This window comes from Panthera pardus, unplaced genomic scaffold (assembly GCF_024362965.1).
Source record: "Panthera pardus isolate Hobbes unplaced genomic scaffold, ASM2436296v1 HiC_scaffold_2, whole genome shotgun sequence".
Classification (NCBI taxonomy): Eukaryota; Metazoa; Chordata; class Mammalia; order Carnivora; family Felidae; genus Panthera; species Panthera pardus.
In genome coordinates this window covers 28,767,902-28,785,903 of record NW_026526765.1, presented here as the reverse complement: position 1 = coordinate 28,785,903, position 18,002 = coordinate 28,767,902, and the positions used below count along the sequence as shown (strand labels likewise).

At 36.1% G+C, this 18,002-nt stretch overlaps 1 protein-coding gene across 8 annotated transcripts in view; it reads left to right on the top strand.

Moving 5' to 3' along the window:
- The window catches only part of LMBRD2 (LMBR1 domain containing 2), a 45,284-nt gene extending 27,729 nt beyond the window's left edge, over window positions 1-17,555 (top strand). For 2 of the 8 annotated variants that reach the window (XM_019438091.2, XM_019438086.2), the window contains exons 11-18: window positions 552-685; window positions 2,035-2,140; window positions 2,793-2,890; window positions 8,227-8,330; window positions 9,501-9,547; window positions 11,079-11,184; window positions 13,809-13,938; window positions 14,817-17,555. In XM_019438091.2, the coding sequence (XP_019293636.1) occupies window positions 552-685; window positions 2,035-2,140; window positions 2,793-2,890; window positions 8,227-8,330; window positions 9,501-9,547; window positions 11,079-11,184; window positions 13,809-13,938; window positions 14,817-14,901 (810 nt within the window). In that variant the 3' untranslated portion in view covers window positions 14,902-17,555. Of the gene's footprint in view, window positions 1-551; window positions 686-2,034; window positions 2,141-2,792; window positions 2,891-8,226; window positions 8,331-9,397; window positions 9,548-11,078; window positions 11,185-11,556; window positions 11,649-13,808; window positions 13,939-14,816 lie in introns of those variants that run through there. The other 6 variants (XR_002076864.2, XR_002076865.2, XM_019438087.2 and 3 more) reach the window with 6 other exon arrangements.
- The last annotated feature ends 447 nt before the right edge of the window (window positions 17,556-18,002 follow it).

The window sequence follows — 18,002 nt, the reverse complement described above, 5'->3', positions numbered from 1 at the left end:
CTAGTCATCAACTGTGTTTTTTCTTTATATAATCTAATAATAATGAAAGCAGTGAAGTTGCCCATAGTGTTATTCAGACTTTCAAAAATGAGCTTCATCCATTTATCAGACCATAAAAACTAAAAACTGTGTTTGAGGAGGGATGACAAGGTGCAAAATAGTGCAGAATTCTTTTATGAGAATACTTTGATCCTGTTGATGCCAGTGAAGCTGCATAATGTACAGTCTTCACGGGAAGGGTAGCCAAGGGCACGGGAGAACGGGCTCACTTCAGGAGGTGGATTTGAAACTTACGGACAGGATATTGAACTGGTTAAGACGTAGATTTTTTTCATAAATTCATTTTCTTAGGTGGTTAAAAAAAACCCTGTTACTGTGTTTAAACCAGTTACAGGTGTTTAAAACCTGAACTGTGTTCTAAAATTTTTAGAATGTCAATAAATGTTAGCTGGAGATAAAGGATAATGCTTGTGAGAGTGTATAACGTGCCAAGGTCCGTTCGTCTTAAGTCTGTTAGTCTTAAACTGATTTTGTTTGTTTTTGTTTTTCAGATTGCTTGCTTCCTGAGTATCTTCTTTCTGAGTATCTGTGTTTATTCTACTGTGTTCAGGATTCGTGTCTTTAACTATTATTACTTGGCTTCACATCATCAGACTGATGCTTACAGCCTTCTCTTCAGTGGCATGTAAGTAGGAGTGTGTTTAGACACAAGGGAGTGACCCCACTGCATGTAGTCTATGGATGTCCCTTTTCTTTCTTATTGTTTGTGAGCATTCCACTAACACCTGCATTTATGTGAGCTCATTGATTACATTTAAGCATTAGATGTTTGCTGACTGCTAGCTAAATCCTGCTTGAAGTTTAAGGTTATAATACAAGAGGTTTACTAGGTTAGGAACGAAAAGAAAGACAACCTGGACTTACAAGTTAGAGATTCAATAAATAGGTTGGTAAATACTAGGACCATTTGAGAGTTTAGAGGCTAAGTCAGACCTAGAGTGTTCGGTGATTCAGTGGCATCAAACTGCATTGGGAAGGACTTAAAATGAACAGGAATATCCTTTGCTAAGAGAGTATTGCTAGTAATAGCTAGGTTGTGCTATTGTTTATCCCTGTTGGTAAGTTGGTCATATTAGGTATTTATAAAATAGGCTGCACTTAGGCAGGTTCCCAGAGAAATCCATATCTGAAGCATCTTTAAGACTTTTTTCTTTAAATCTTTTTTCCCTCAAATAATTATAGAGTCACAGGAAGTTGCAAATACAGTACAAAGGGTCCTACTAACTAACCTTCACCCAGCTTCCCCGAATGGAGAAATTTTATATAGCTATTGTACAATATCCAAACCAGGAATTGTACGTTGATATATTACTCTGAATCAGGTTACAGACCTTATTTAGTTCTTACCACTTTTTATCCTTCATTCATGTGCGTGTGTGTGTGTATGTGTGTAGATTCACATCACCACCACCACAATCAAGATACAGAACTGTTCCATCATCACAAAATAACTCCCCATATTTCCTCTTTATATTCACACCCTCCCTTCATTTTCCTCCCCATCTGTTCTCCAACTCTCTAGTTCTGTGAGGTTCTCTTTTTATCTGGACAAAACTGAGCTCTAACAGTTCTTTGTACCTGAACTTGTCAGAGCGACCTACTTCAATACAACTTCAGCTCCTTTATGTGCTGAGTACAGTTCCCCTCGAGGATATTGCTGTCCTGGTCATGTGGACATGGATTGCACAGATGGTAGATTTGAATAAAGTGCGTACGAAAATTCTTCAGGTACTGCACAAATCTTAGGATGAAACAGTGGCAGACACAACCAAAGCAGGCAGCCTGAGGCTGGAGTTTTGCCCTGATATTTTAGGGAGATGTGATTAATAGGATATTCAGAATGTCTCTCAAATAAGGGCAGTTTGCATTAAGAATTCAAGATACGTGTAATACAAATAGATGAAAATAACAACATAATAAAATGTACTTTGCTGCTGTATTTTTTCTTATTCTGTTTATATATGCTTATTGCAGGTTATTTTGCCGTTTGACTCCTCCTTTATGTCTTAATTTCTTGGGTTTGACCCATATGGATTCATCCATCTCTCACCAGAATACTCAGCCAACTGCTTATACATCTGTAAGTATGGTCAGGAAACAGTTTTTTTAGATTTGTTGTCTCCACAAGATGTATTATTGTGGAATTTCTTTTAATGCCAGCAGAAATGTTCTGTAGTGTTATTAGGATTTTTCAAAATATCGAACTTATTTTAAAGGTTGTATCTGACTGGGTAAAAATGATTTTGTTCTCTTTTATTGTAAAAAAAAAAAAAAAAAAAGCTTTTTGGTTCACATAGGTTGACCAGATGAGCAATATCAATAGACCTGATCTATAATATTAGCTTTCATATTTATAATCTTCATGTACATGATAATTTTTAGTAATATTTATAAAATATTAATTTTCTTTATGTGAAAACCTTAATAAATAAGCAAATTCGATATAAGTGACATATAACATTGTAGTGTAAAGTGTACAATAGAATGATTCGATACATGTAGGTATTTTGAAATGATTGCCACAAAAAGTTAACACCCATCACCTCACATCGTTACAAGTTTTTTTTGTGATGAGAACTTAAAATCAGTCCATTTAGTGCTTTATTTCTACTTTTTGAAAAGTCCAAATTTGTTAATAAGACTGGTGATGAGTGAATTTTTTTAATGGTGGAAAGGAATGAAAAATACAGAATTGTACTAATTTAACTTACTTTTTTTTTTTGCCTCTTTAGATTATGGGTTCCATGAAAGTTTTATCCTTTATTGCAGATGGATTCTACATATATTATCCTATGTTGGTGGTTATTCTCTGCATTGCTACTTACTTTAGGTAAGAAACTTAACATCAATTATTTTTCCTCTCACTCTTATTCAATCTGGATATCCTTTCTCCTTAAAGCCTTTTTAAATATTCAGTTGTTAGGTTTTGGTTGTTGTTTGCTTTGGGAGAGCGAGGGATAGCTTAAATGCTTTGCTTAAATGATCAAGTCAGGTTCTCCCTCTGAAGGGATTTTTAAGAAAAGAGAAGTAGAGTTATTCTTTTACAAGTTTTTAGATTACAAGATAATAGGATAGAATGTTAACTCTTTAAGTTCTGGCCTTCAGCACTGACAGCCAGTGTAGCTCATAAAATACCCCCCCAGGCCCATCTTTTATCCAGTAACATAAATGAATCTGAGGGTGGGGCACCTGGGTAGCTCAGTCAAACAACTGACTCTTGATTTCAGCTCAAGTCTGATCTCGTGGTCAGAACAGTGTGGAGCCTGCTTGGGATTCTGTCTCTCCCTGTCTCTCCCTGGCTCTCAGACGTACTCGCTCTCAAAATAAATAAATAAACTTGAAAAAAAAAATGAGTCTTAAGGCTTTCCCCACAATCATCGCCAGGTTTCTAGATGCCTCAGACCTTAGCCAGCACAAAGCATCAGGTGAGGAGCAACTGTAATTAGGCAGTACATACATGTGAGGTTGGGCAGGAAAGGACACAGGGTATGTTTTTTTATAGGATTAGAAAGATGCTTGATTCTTGGCAAGGGTGTGACTCACAAGGAGGTAAAGACAGATCTACTTGGCTTCTAGCACCCTGTCTCCCCTACTTCCACGTCAGGTACCCTCATCCTATACTGTGTCTGCCCTCTTCTGCTGACTGCTTAAGTGCTCTGTGACAAGCCAAAAATACCATTAAAAAAAAAAAAAATTGATGTTAATCACTTCGCTTTTCTGATGAAAATGTTTTATCCAACCACTTTTCATTTAAAACTTCCAATACCATTAGGGGCGCCTGGGTGGCTCAGTCGGTTAAGCGTCCAACTTCAGCTCAGGTCATGATCTTCGCGGTCCGTGAGTTCGAGCCCCGCAGCAGGCTCTGTGCTGACAGCTCAGAGCCTGGAGCCTGTTTCGTATTCTGTGTCTCCCTCTTTCTCTCTCCTTCCTCGCTCATGCTCTGTCTCTCTCTTCTCAAAAATAAATAAATGTTAAAAAAAAAAATTTTTTTTAAAAACTTCCCATACCATTAGTTATTACAGATAATGTATATGTACTCATTAAGAAGTTAAATAAACAAATATTGTTTGAAATAAATTCTCTATTGGATGTTTTAAAATGTTTATAGGGGTGCCTGAGTGGCTCAGTCGGTTGAACGTCTGTGCTCAGGTCATGATCTTACAGTCCGTGAGTTAGAGCCCCGCATTGGGCTGTCTGCTGTCAGCCTGTCAGTGCAGAGCCCGCTTCGGATCTCCTGTTCCCCTGTCTCTGTATAGTGTCTTCCTTTACTACATCATTTTCACAGCATAAACAAACCTATTGTCTTTTTTACCTTATAGAAAAGAAACTTGAAAATCGGACGTATTAGCAGTTCATATTAACAGTTTTATTTGAAAATATAATCTCTTATTTTACCTATGAGAAGGCAAAATATAAATGTTTTAATTTTTTAAAACATTTTTCTTTATTTTTGAGAGAGAGATTGAGACAGAGCGTGAGCTGGGGAGGGGCAGGGAGCGAGGGAGACACAGAATCCACAGGCTCCAGGCTTTGAGCTGTTAGCACAGAGCCTGATGCAGACCTCAGACCCTGAACCATGAGATCATGACCTGAGCCTTTACTTAAACTGCGTTCACTAGGACGAATATAAATGGTATTGTTTTTTATTTCAAGCTTTTATTTAAATTCTGTTTAATGCAGGTGCGCCTGTGTGGCTCAGTCCGTTAAGCGTCCAACCTCATCTTAGGTCATGATCTCACGGTTCACAACTTTGAGCCCCACGTCAGGCTCTCTGCTGACAGCTCGGAGCCTAGAGCCTGCTTTGATTCTGTGTCTGCCTCTCTCTCTGCCCCTACCCTGCTCGTGCTGTCCCTCTCTCTCTCTCTCTTTCTGTCTCTCAAAAATAAATAAAAATTAAAAAAAAATAAAAACATTTATATTTTGCCTTCTCATAGGTAAAATAAAGGATTATATTTTCAAATAAAACTTTTATTTATGAACTATTATGAACTAATAATACGTCTGATTTTCAAGTTTTTTTCTGTAAAGTAAAAAAGACAATAGTTTTGTTTATACCGTGAAAATGACCTAGTAAAGGAAGACACTGTACTTTGCATGTCCAAAACTTAGTTGTTTTTTTTTTTTTTTTTTTTTTTTTTTTAACGTTTATTTATTTTTGAGACAGAGAGAGACAAAGCATGAACGGGGGAGGGTCAGAGAGAGAGGGAGACACAGAATCTGAAACAGGCTCCAGGCTCTGAGCTGTCAGCACAGAGCCCGACACGGGGCTCGAACTCACGGACCATGAGATCATGACCTGAGCCGAAGTCAGCCGCTTAACCGACTGAGCCACCCAGGCGCCCCCAAAACTTAGTTTTGATTATATGTTTATTCATTTTAAAAGTTTATAAAACTGGGGCATCTGCGTGGCTCGGTCAGTTGAGCATCCTGTTCTTGATCTTGGCTCAGGTCATCATCCCAGGGCAATGGGATTGAGCTCTGTGTCGGGCTCTGTACTGTGTGGAGCCTGCTTAGGATTCTCTCTCTCTCTCTTTTCCTCTGCCCCACTCCCCCACTCACACTCTATCTCTAAAATAAAAAAATAAAAATGAATTTAAAAATTTTTTTTAAGTTTATAAAACTATTAATGAAACATTAAGAGCTTGTGATATGTGAATTATGTTTTCACACGTTAGTAGTTTTGTTGGCAAGATTAGCATCTCTTCCTACCTTATTAGATTGTTATGTGGATCAAGTAATAGATGGGTAGAATAACTAATGGTTTATCAACTATAAAATCTTAAATATAAAGAATTATGTCTAAAAGAAAATTTGTTAAAATTGAAAATAATCCATTAAAGGTATTGTTTTAGAATTAGGATAAGCTTTGATTTGCAATTTGTCTTTTTTTATTTTATTTTATTTTATTTTATTTTATTTTATTTTATTTATTTTTTAACAAGTTGAGTTTTTATTTTAGTTCAAAGTCACAATTTGTCTTTTAGGAAAAGGGCAGATTTCTTGAATTTTCAAATTACCTTTCAAAATAGATATTCTATTATAGAAACGTATGGAGCAATGCCTTACTGACGTTTTAATGGTAACTTTCTTCCTAGTTCTGTTTTCTTTGGAATGCTGCCATAATTAGTCTAATTTCCATATTACTAACAACACAGCCATGTCCAGAGTTCATATTCAGACTTAACTGCCTAGAGAACATAAGGCTGTTTCCTGATACTTTAGGAAAAGCTATGACCTTCTCAGAGACCATGATCTAGTTCGGGGCTTCTCATACTAGGGTGTCATATTCCTACAAGGCTATGAATATAGTAAAGGAATATTTAAAGTCACAGAATTAGCAGGGCGCCTGGGTGGCTCAGTCAGTTAAGCGTCCAACTTCAGCTCAGGTCATGATCTCACACTCCGTGAGTGAGTTCGAGCCCCATGTTGGGCTCTGTGCTGACAGCTCCGAGCCTGGAGCCTGCTTCGTATTCTGTGTCTCCCTCTCTCTCTTCCCCTCCCCTGCTCATGCTCTGTCTCTCTCTGCCTCAAAAATAAATAAAAACATTAAAAAAAAAATTAAAGTCACAGAATTAGCATGACCATCTACCCAACACCCCAATTTTGCTCAGTGATAAGTTATATAAAACATTCTTTATATATTAAAGCAAGCAGGCATTATGAATTCATCAGAGTGTTACACATTGGTAATATAAAATGGAAGACCTTCACTTTCGTGTAACTGCTCCACTGTTTTCCTCTCCTCCCAGTGCATGCACCTGTGTGCACACACACGCTTATTCCCTCCTTTTTTTCTCTCCCTCCTTGCTCCATGTGTGTGTTCAGGCTTCTGTCAGTAGGAGTACATCAGTAAAAAAGTTTGAAAACTAAGGTAATAAAAAGAGCTTAGTCTTTGTTTTGTCTTGGATTTAAATCCCAGCTCTAAAGTTTATTCAGTGATCATTAGCAAAGTATTTAACCCTGTGGGCCTCTGTTTCCTTATCTGTAAAATGATATCTATCTCTTAGAATTACAGTGAAAATAAGAGAGTATCTGTAAATTGGCTGATGTATAATGGGATCTTAAGTATTAATCCTGCTTGTCTATCCATTGCTTCTTTCCTTGTGTGTCATATTTTCAGAGTATTCTTGTCCTGCACAGCAATGAGGTTTAAAGTAAATACCAAATAAGATAAAATAATAGCCCCCAGGTAAGATATAGTAATCAATTCTGAGTTTACAATAAAAGCTATTTAATAGAATTGATTAGCTCTCAGGTTAAAAAAAATGAACATGAATATCAACTTGCATAATTAAGATGTTCTAAACCAGGATATTTTACACTTGGAGATACAGATTGTGCGTATTTTCAACACTAAAATTGTTGTTTGAGTATAAGAAAAGAGGGGCACCTGGGTGGCTCATTCGTTTAAGCATCCAACTTTGGCTCAGGTCATGATCTCACGGTCCGTGAGTTCGAGCCCCGCCGTCAGGCTCTGTGCTGACAGCTCGGAACTTGGAGCCTGCTTTGGATTCTGTCTCCCTCTCTCTCTGCCCCTCCCCCACTCACACTCTGTCTCAAAAAATGAATAAATGGTAAAAAAAATTTTTTAATATAAGGAAAGAATGAATTGTATTTGTGTTATAGTGATTGCATTGTTTTTTGTGTTTTTTTTTTTTTTTTTTTTAATCCCTGTATGATTTCTGAAGGTATTCTAATGGCCCAATTTAATTTGTTTTTGTAAGGAATCTGGGTATGGTACATACCCTGTCAGTGGAATACTGGGTATATAAGCTCCTTGGAGAAATAAGTCCTTCTTCAAGAAAGACAGATGTTGGGGCGCCTGGGTGGCTCAATCAGTTAAGTGTCTGACTTTTGCTCAGATCATGATCTTGTGGCTCATGGGTTCAAGCCCCATGTCGGGCACTGTGCTGACAGCTCAGAGCCTGGAGCCTGCTTTGGATTCTGTGTCTCCCTCTCTCTCTGCCTCTCCCCTGTTTGTGCTCTGTCTCTCTCTCTTTCAGAAAGGAATAAACATTAAAAAAAAAAAAAGACAAATTTAATTACGTAACTTGCCATGCTAACTAACAAAACGTAGGCTTCTTTGGGGCAACAGTGTTAAAGAACAGTTTACCTAAACATTTACAGTGAGAAATAATACGTGTCTTTTTTAAAATCTTTTATTAGTTTGGGAACGCGTTGTTTGAATCTGCTTGGTTTCCAGCAGTTCATGGGAGATAATGACATGACATCAGACTTGGTTGATGAAGGAAAAGAATTAATCAGACGAGGTAAGATTTGTCTTTTAAAATAAATGAATGAAAGTACTAAGACTCAAAATATAAAAAATTCAAATTGTGTAATTTGTCATTATTATTCTATCTTAAGAAATTAATATTTTTAACTAAAAATCTATGTACAGGCTTCATAGCAAAAATAATTTGAAAACAAATGGTTTCATCTGACTTTAAGAAATATTGTAGCAGAAATCATTAGTATGTCTTCAGCTAAATAATGCTCTTGGATGTTGTTGGAGTCATTTTCATGTTTGTCTGGAAACAGATTTGCCAAGTTCAGTACAACTGTAAAATTCATGAGTTGAAAGAATCATCGGTTTAATACTACAGAGGAAATCATTCAAGCCAAGGCTGGTTTTTAGAATGTGATAATTGTTAACAACCTGTTAGAATGCGTGGCATTCTACTAGAATCTAATTCCAACACTGAATGTATCAAATTTCCTGATGTTTAAGTGATGGTAGGGAAAAAAGAAAACAGAACTGGAGTGTCGGGACATGGATTCCTAGACATTCTCCCTATGTGTGTCTGGAGTTTTTATGTGATCATTAGTTAAGTGTAAGCCAAAATGTGTTGTAGCTCCAATAGAAGTTGTTGTAGCCTTCACATTCTCTCCTAGGAAGGTGGGGTCTAGTTGATGTGATGGTTCTGCTTTTTGCATTAATTAGACTTCATCTGGAGTATCATATTCAGTCCTGGGTAAGATTTCAAGAGTAGGACTAACAAGTTAGAAGGTATTTAGAAAAGGACAGCCAGAATTATGTACAGCGTATCTTATAAAACACACACACACACACGCACAAAACACTGAGTATATAGCCTGAAGAGAATAAAGGAAAGGACTTTTATGCAGAAAGAAGTATCAACTTAATTTAGAAGATAAGGCAAAGAAAAGAGAAGTTACAAACAAATTTCAAATGAAGAAGAACTTTTTCCTCACTAAAACTGTTCAGACAAAGCCTAAAGGTCATCTCCAACAAAAATACAGAAGAGATTCTCTGTGGACTTAGGTGGCCTCTAAGGTCCTTTCCAACAATAACCTATTACTTTTGACTTTGTAGTAATTTAAAGGAAATTGGTCATAGCCTGATACCTTTACTTCAGTTACTCTACGTCTAATTAAACCATGTTATACCAAATTTGAGACCGCTTTTCTGTCTCTAGAGAAGAGAAAAAGGCAAAGGCAAGAAGAAGGTGAAAATCGAAGAAGAGTAAGTATGGTACTTAATTTGCCGTGACCTAAAGACTAATGTGAAGTATCATGAGAATTTTACTGATTTAGAATTGGCTAAAGTCTAAAGAACAGTGGGAAAATGACGTAGGGCACATTGTTTTAAAAAGTTAATTTTAATACTTTGAGATGTATATGCTAAGTGTCTTGTCAGACCTGTTTTAAAAGTTATTAGTATTAAATTATTTCATGTCCAGTGTCTAGCAGTTTCTTGCCTAAAGGTGCTCAGGAAATACTTATTGAATGAATTAATAAATTCATGCAGTCTTGCTATTAAAGTCCTTTTGATTGCTTTAAAGTTGTTATACTTTTTTGGTAATATGACATTAATTTTGTTCCTCTTCAATTTTTCTTCAGTTTTCTGTTTGCTGAGGCAAATTAATCTCCTCATAGAGAGTGAAAGGGCATAAAATTAGAAAAATCTAAGTCACAGTTACCACAAAATTTACAACACCTTGGTGTTATCTATACTGGAGAAGAGAAGACTCAAAGGAGGAGACTTGATGGTTGTCTTCAAAGTGTGTGTTATATGAAAGGAAACTTGTTTATTTCAGAAGACATAATTAGGAACAGAGAGGGGAAGTTACTGGAGACAGATTTCACCTCTCAATGAAAATTTCTAACTTCCACAGTTTATCAAAATTGTGATGGACCGCTCACACATAGAAACGTTCATGTCATTGAGGCCCCTGGGTGGCCCAGTCAGTTAAGCGTCTGACTCTTGACTCTTGATTTCAGCTCAGGTCATGATCTCACAGTCATGAGATCAAGCCCCTGTGTCGAGTCCTGCACTGGAGAATGAGATTAAGATTCTCTCTCCCTCTGTTCCTCCCCCGCTTGTGCAAGAGCATGTGCACTTTCTCTCTAAAAGAAAGAAATTTCCATGTCCTCTAATAAGAGAGCCCATGGCATGGCTATTTTAGAATGAAACTGCACTGCAGTTGAATTAGGTGACCTCTAATGTTCCTTTCAGTTCTAATAATTTATTGAGTAGTATCTCCCTTAATATGGTTTGACTGCAGTTATCTAATCATCTTGTACACAACTCTGATTTTGCTATCCAGAGTGACTTTTCAGGTCTTTGGTAGTTGTAGTTTATTCATATGGGAGAAAATTTTGTTAACATCTCATGAATTATTATGAGTTCTTATAACTTTTATATGGTCAAGGTAAGCTTACTGTAGCTATAATGTTTTGACATTTTAGAGGAATTGAAAAGGTTAATGTTTTGACATTAGATAGAAGAACTGAAATGGTTAATTATAGCTAGCAAATATGTCTGCAAATATTCATTTGTAAAACTTTGGAGACTGTATTAAAATCATGTAATGACAAGAAAAATTATTTTTGAAAATTTTAATGGCACTAAGCTAATCATATTGATTATCTGGTGAATTTCTGATGAGAATAACTGAATTTTATTACTCTGCATACGTAATCTGTTGAAAGTGATGAATTATTTTCTGCCTGTGAGTTCTTTTGTTATATATTTATTTGTGTTTCCGTCCTAGGAATGGAAAGAACGTTATGGACACAATAGAGAAGACTCCACTAGAAACAGAAATGTTCATGTTGACCCAAAAGAATCAAACCTCTCAGATATTAGTACCAACCGATGTAAGTAGTTTATTTTCCTGTTCCCTTAGAAATTGTTTTATTATGCTTGCTTGCATGGAGACTGAGAATTAGGGTATCCACTCAAAAATGTCTTTATAGAACTGTAAATGTGGTTCTGTAGTTCTTTCCTTTCTCATCCCTCAGTGTATTGAAGGAAGGGAAACCCAAATATGCATTCTGGGAGGAGAAGGAGAAATTGGGAGAGCAAATGAAGAGTTGTAATCAGTACTTACCCAGGCATGTTGTAGGCAGATGCTGATTTCTACTATTTACCTCGATGTTGTTCTTTACTTTTCTATTAGTAGATGTAGGCAATTCAGTCATTTTATAACAGTTTCCTAACTGACCCATATATGTCACGTACTTTCCTAGATACACAGTGACATGGAGAAGATAAATTTCCCGTCCTTGGGTTTGCTAATTAATTTAGTGACGGACTGATACCAAGCAGAAGACATTTGCCGGTGGGTTGAGATAGGAAACCTCCTCACATCCTCGACCCTGCCATCTGCCCTGGGAAGGTGGCAAGAAACCTGTTTTTGCCCAGGACTCTGACCTGAGTAGATGGCAGAGGATGCTTGTCTTTGGGGGAGACGCAGAAACGCTGAGAGAGTAGAGGGTACACACCTGATGCCGAGGGAACTCAACTCAGGGGATGGAAAAAGAGATCTTTACTGCGAAAGGATTTCTGTGATAAAGAAATATTCACTGGGTATTTGGGATTGAACAGTACTTAGCCAGATTAAGGTGCTTTAGGCAGAAGGGCGAATGAGTGACTTGTGAGAATCTTTGGGGGAATAACGCAAGTTTGTTTCTGTGACAAGAGCCTGAAGTATGAGGAGCCTGATAAGGGGAGGCTACAGAGATAGTTGGGAAGCAGGTATTACCATGCCCAGAAGTTTAGATTTTATCCCAAAGGTAAGATTTCAATCAGGAAAGGGGCATGCTCAGATTTTTGGTTTAGAAGATAAATTTGATAGCACCATATACAGCATGATTTCCAGGGAAGTGAGACACAGAAACCTGTTTAATTTGTTTTGGTAATGCGATCAAGACATGATGAGGGCCTAAAATAAGCAGTGACCTTGGAGATGAGGAAGAAAGGATGTGTTTGAATGAGATTTAGGGTAGAAGAAATGGGAGGGGCACATGGGTGGCTCAGTAGGTTAAGGGTCCAACTCTTGGTTTCTAGTTAGGTCATAATCTCGAGTTTTCATGAGGTCGAGCCCCACATCGGGCTCTGCACTGACAGCACAGAGCCTGTTTGGAATTCTCTCTCTCCTTCTCTCTCTGCCCCTCCCCTACTCACGCTGTCTCTGTCAAAATAAATAAACTTCAGAAAAGAGAAGAAGAAATAGAGGGCTAAAGTTTTAGTTAAAACTAGGAAATAGAGGGTTCCTGGATAGTTCAATAAATTGAATGTCTGACTCTTGATATCGGCTCAGGTCATGATCTCGTGGTCATTGTATCGAGCTGAGCCTGCTTGAGATTTTCTCTCCTTCTGCCCCTCTACCCTCATGTGGTGTCTCTCTCTCTCTCTTTCTCTCTCTCTCTCTCTCTCTCAAAAATTAAAAAATAAAAAGCTAGGTAATAGAGGGAGAATTCTAGAAAGATTTGGAAGCTTGTTTATCACAGAGTACGGCAGTGGAAAGATGTGAGAGTGTGGGAGGACAGTCAAGAGAAGAGGAAATACAGTGCTTTAGGATGATGACTTAGAACTTGGAATATGGGAGGCAACCAATATGTGCTAAGTGAATGAGAGAAAAGATGAAGGGCAGAGTCCAGGATGACAAAAGTGTAAGATATGATAGAATTGGCTTACTTTAAATTTTCAAAAAAGAGCTATGTCATAAAGTTCTTTTGAAGCTATTGGACTGCTCGAAACAACATTGTGAAAGTTTAGGTTGTTTATGAAGAAAATCTGCCTCGTCCACATAGAGAAGGGAGAGTTAGTTCTCTAGATCTGTGCTGACCAAGCTGGTAATCATTAGCCACATGAGGCTTTTGAGCATTTGCAATGTGGCTGGTGTCCCATGTTAAAATGATAATATATTGGATGTATTGAATTGAACATATTAAAATTAATTTCATCTGTTTCTCTTTACTTTTTTAATGTAGCTATTAGAAAATTTCAAGGTAAATATGGGGCTTGCATTTTATTTCTGTTGGACATTGCTGCCCTAAACTCTTATCTAATGGGAGAAAGACTCAGGCCTTTCTTGAAGAGCTTAAGTTGAATACACTTTAAAGAAAATTCTAGTCAAAAACTGAGATATAGCAAGCCTGGATTCACTGTGAAACCAATGGAAACTTGATAATAAACAGTTTCACTGTTACGATACCATAGTTAAATGTTAATTTTGATTCATTTTAATTGAGTCTTTGCATTGTACCTGCTTCTGAGCTTAGATTAGCTATAAGGGATAACTTTTCCTTGTTATTTTCTGTCATACTATTAATCATTTTAATTTGATTTTTAAGGAATTAAGTAGTTATCTTTCCTTACTGTTGTCTTCACAATCAAAATTCATGTCCTTTATAATCTTGACTATTTTGGGGGAGTCCATAGACTGTGACCCATAAAGACCATAGAAAAGTAGACATAATTTTTTCTTTTTTTACAGCAGCATCCAAATATACCAGGGCTAATAACAGGACGGAAAGGGACCGAATAGAGCTCCTCCAAGATGTAGAACCTTTGGATTTTAATGCAGAAACATTCACTGATGATCCTCTTGAATCTGAACCAGGAAGGTAAGCTTTAGCTGTGTCATTTTGGCTCCAGTATTCTGAAATTTTAATAACATACAATTTGATGAGATAAGCATAAGGAAAATATTCTTTACTGCTAATAAAAACCATATTAATCAACTTTTGGTACCTTTTTATACCTTCTAATGCTTTTATATTTTAAAAATTATGGCATCCAGTGATGGTAGTTGAAATTGCTATCTCCATAAACTACTAGTGATATTATAAACAAGAAAGAATTAAAATTGGTAGAATCTGTGAAATTTATCGTATTTAGGAATAGCTACATAGCTATGACTGGGTGTCAGACACTATCCTAAGCACATTAACCATAATACTGCATTTTATGATTGTAAATCCAATTGGATTTGAATCCAGAGAGGCTTAGTAACTCAACCAGAGTCACACAGCTTGCAAGTGGCAAAGTTGGGTGTTCAAATCCCAGGACTCTGGCTGTAGAATCTGTGCTTTTAGCCACTATGCTCTGTGAAAATGATTAAACAAAAGCAAAATATCATATGCATGAAAATATGCATGAATATCATATGCGTGAAGACATTTTTGCCTACAAATAGGAAAAACACTAGAATGTTCTATTTATACTGAACAATTAAGAGTGATTATTAGATCTTCAATCCCATGATATATGTATTCCCTTTCTTTTAACATCTCTCACCCTCTCATATGTGTATTCTAGGCTCCAGAAAAGCTGTTGGTTAATTTATAATTAAGTAAATCTCTTGGGGTAATATCTTTGGAGAGTAAGTTTCTGCTTTCAGCTACTGAATAGATTTTACAAATTATGCTTACTAATTATGTAGCCACTTCCTTTTAATGTGTCCTTGTTTTTCTCTCCTCCTTTGTTATTTTTGATGCCTCAGATCATTTCTTTATCCACCTTTCAGGTATCAGCCTGGTGGACGATACCTCTCAATGTCTCACAGCAGAATATTCGATGATGTTTAAAGTCTAAAAGAATTTCTGGAACAACTAACCAAGATCAACACATCAGTTCAGTCTTTACGAACATATGTATGCCCTAGAATTTACACTGTACTCTTAATGAAAAGTGTCAGGACAAAAATGGCACTGAAAGTTAATCACATCTCAGTAATCATAGTTTATTGCCTATTGAATAGAGTGTCATCTTTTCTCATAGGATTTATTACTATTCCTGAAGTGTCTGCCTTAGAAGTGCAGGTGTAATGGAAGGATTCAGTGCATGATAGAAATCAGTATATGTTGAGAATATGTAGTTCAGTTTGTTTCAGGTTAATTTTTTTCAGGAAAGTTGTTTTAAAGGTCCAGGAAAGCCATAAGTCATGACTAAATAACATCATACGTTTTATTGTTGTGATTTACATTTTTGCTGTTTCTAAAGAATATGTTAATCCTGTATTTCCCAAAGAGATGGAGACCACAAATAATAATGGTATTTACAAAACCCATGTCTTAAAACAAGGCTTACTTACCAGACATAACAATGTAGAAAGCTCTTTTTCACCTCTATATGCAAACTTTTGGGGTTTTTGCATGTATAATTAAGATGATACTTCAACTGACAGTATCTTCAGCCTGTGTACCATAATCAGGTGATGTATTATTCTTTCAGTCTTTGGTAGAAACTGGAAATTATTTTACGCTTTTGGTATTGCTTTGTAAAAGATTTTCATTTCAGGGAGAAATGTTCACCTTTATCATTTAGCATATTGACTTACGTGTTGATCATTCCACTCAAGGAAAATCTGAAGCATTAATGGTAAATAGCAGGTGGTTTTTTTTTAAAAGCCAAAGAGTCCCATAAAAATTCTCTAATTTTTAAAGGTGCCTATTTATGCTTTTTGAAAAATAACATTTGGTTATTAAAAGGTAAAAAAAAATAGTTATTACTAACACCTAAATTGTGGTTCATATTTCAATCTTTTTAAATTTTTTTAAAATTTATTTTTGAGAGAAAGACACAGCATGAGCAGGGGAGGGGCAGAGAGAGAGGGAGACACACAATCTGAGGCAGGCTCCGGGCTCTGAGCTGTCAGCACAGAGCCTGACGCAGGGCTGGAACACTGGAACCATGAGATCATGACCTGAGCTGCAGTTGGACAACTGACTGAGCCACCCAGGTGCCCCTGAGTGGTGGTTTATAGAGTGGAAATGTGCAATAACTTCGTTAAACATGCTTATTATTTAAAAAAAAAAATTAACTTTTGTGTTTAAGCCAAAGTTACGTATTACATTTTAAATCATCAGTGTTTTATTGCACAATGAATACTGTACTGTTGAGCACAGCATGCTACAGAGAGTTTTTTATGTCCCTGAAATGGTTACAATTCAGAGACCCCTGCTATGGATTCACCCAGTGGTGACTGTTCTTGAGCTTGCCCACGACAGCCTCAGGTTAACACCTGTTAATTCTGTGTAATTGTTAATTGTGCTCACTTTCACTCTTAGATATCCCAGTTTGAAAATGAATTCTATAGTCACCCTAACAATATGATTATATGTTTCTTGAAGGTAATCCTCTCTTGAATCATAATTTTAAATTTTTTATTTTGCTGTTAGTATTACCATGTAAATTTTTTAAAGACTGTTCTATGCAGATACTGAAAGGAATAGTATATCATCCTAATTATCTGATTTTTTTTTCAATTTTTATGATCTTTGAGGTTAGGCCCCCTTTAAAATAATTATAAATGGATAGATTTTATTCTCAAAGGTCTCAAAAGTCAAAGATCATTTAGACTGCCCATTTGAGAACACACACAACCTTTCATTGTAAAGTGTGGTTAGTGAGCTATGGGCCAGGAGCAGAGATAATTCAGTACTGTTTGTAGTTTCATGATCGACCATTGAATACCTTGGGCAAATTATGTAACCTTTCAGTGCCTCAATTTCTTCATTTGTGAAATGAAGATGATACTTGCTATTTACCTACTGATCTACCTCACAAAACTATTGTGAGGGTATTCAGTTGATGTTTGTATGCTGGAGTTAAAAACAAAACAAAATAAGTTGTTAGCTGTACTATTTTTCCTAGTGGTACTTGAAGGTGTGGGGTGGAGAAATGATCAGCCCAGAGAGGGGTTCAGTTTCTTATTATTACAGAGAAGCTTATAAGTCCCCAAAGCAAAACAGTTTTTAGAATAATTTATCAAAAGTCCTGTGAAAATAATATTTTTGTATTTTTCATCTTTGGGTTTACCCTGAAATATTTTCCTTAAGTATAATGTTGTTTCTCATCAGGTTTTGTTGTGAAACCCAGATGCTGTAGAAGTAGAAGCAGAAAAAGAGAAGAAATTATGCAGTCACTTCTGTAACTTATAATGCCCTAAAATAGATTGATAGGAATATGTAGGGGAATGTACTACTTTCCTTTATTATTAAAATTGTTATGATTATAGTAATTGAAGTATATGTAATACTTCACAAACAATATAGCTCCCTTTGTGACTTTTTGTTACTCTCCAAATGATTTTTGGTTGTTTAAGTGATCTAGACTGTTCAACTTTTTAAGCAGAATTTATCTTACAGGATTTTACGGCATTACCTGACTGGGTAAATTTGAGTTCATAAGGTAATGATTTAACCCCTGAAGAATAAAGAGTTTATTGCTGGAGAACTAAGTTAATATTTGTTAAGCCACCTTGTGTAAAAAACTGGAGTACGAACAAAAGTCTTCTTTTGGGGGAAGCTTATGCAAAACATTACTGCTAAATTCAGATACTGTAAATGCAGAGTAATTTCCTGAAGAATTACTTCTGACAATTAGCTTTTGATGTCTTTCTTATAAAATAATAGATAACTGATTACACTTTTAAAATTATTTTTGTAAATAATCGTTAGGTAAGGATATTCAGTAAACCAGTAATTCAAATAGCCATTGCAGAAAATAATAATTAATAATTTATTAATTTCATGAATCACCTGTAAGTTGCTAATTAACTTTTGTTACATCAATAACTTGTTATCAATAGAGCATTTTTATAAAAATCATTATTAAAATAAGACATAAGGGATAAGCCTAATTACTAGAATTTGCTCTCTTTCCAAATGAATACAGGGCTGTGGAA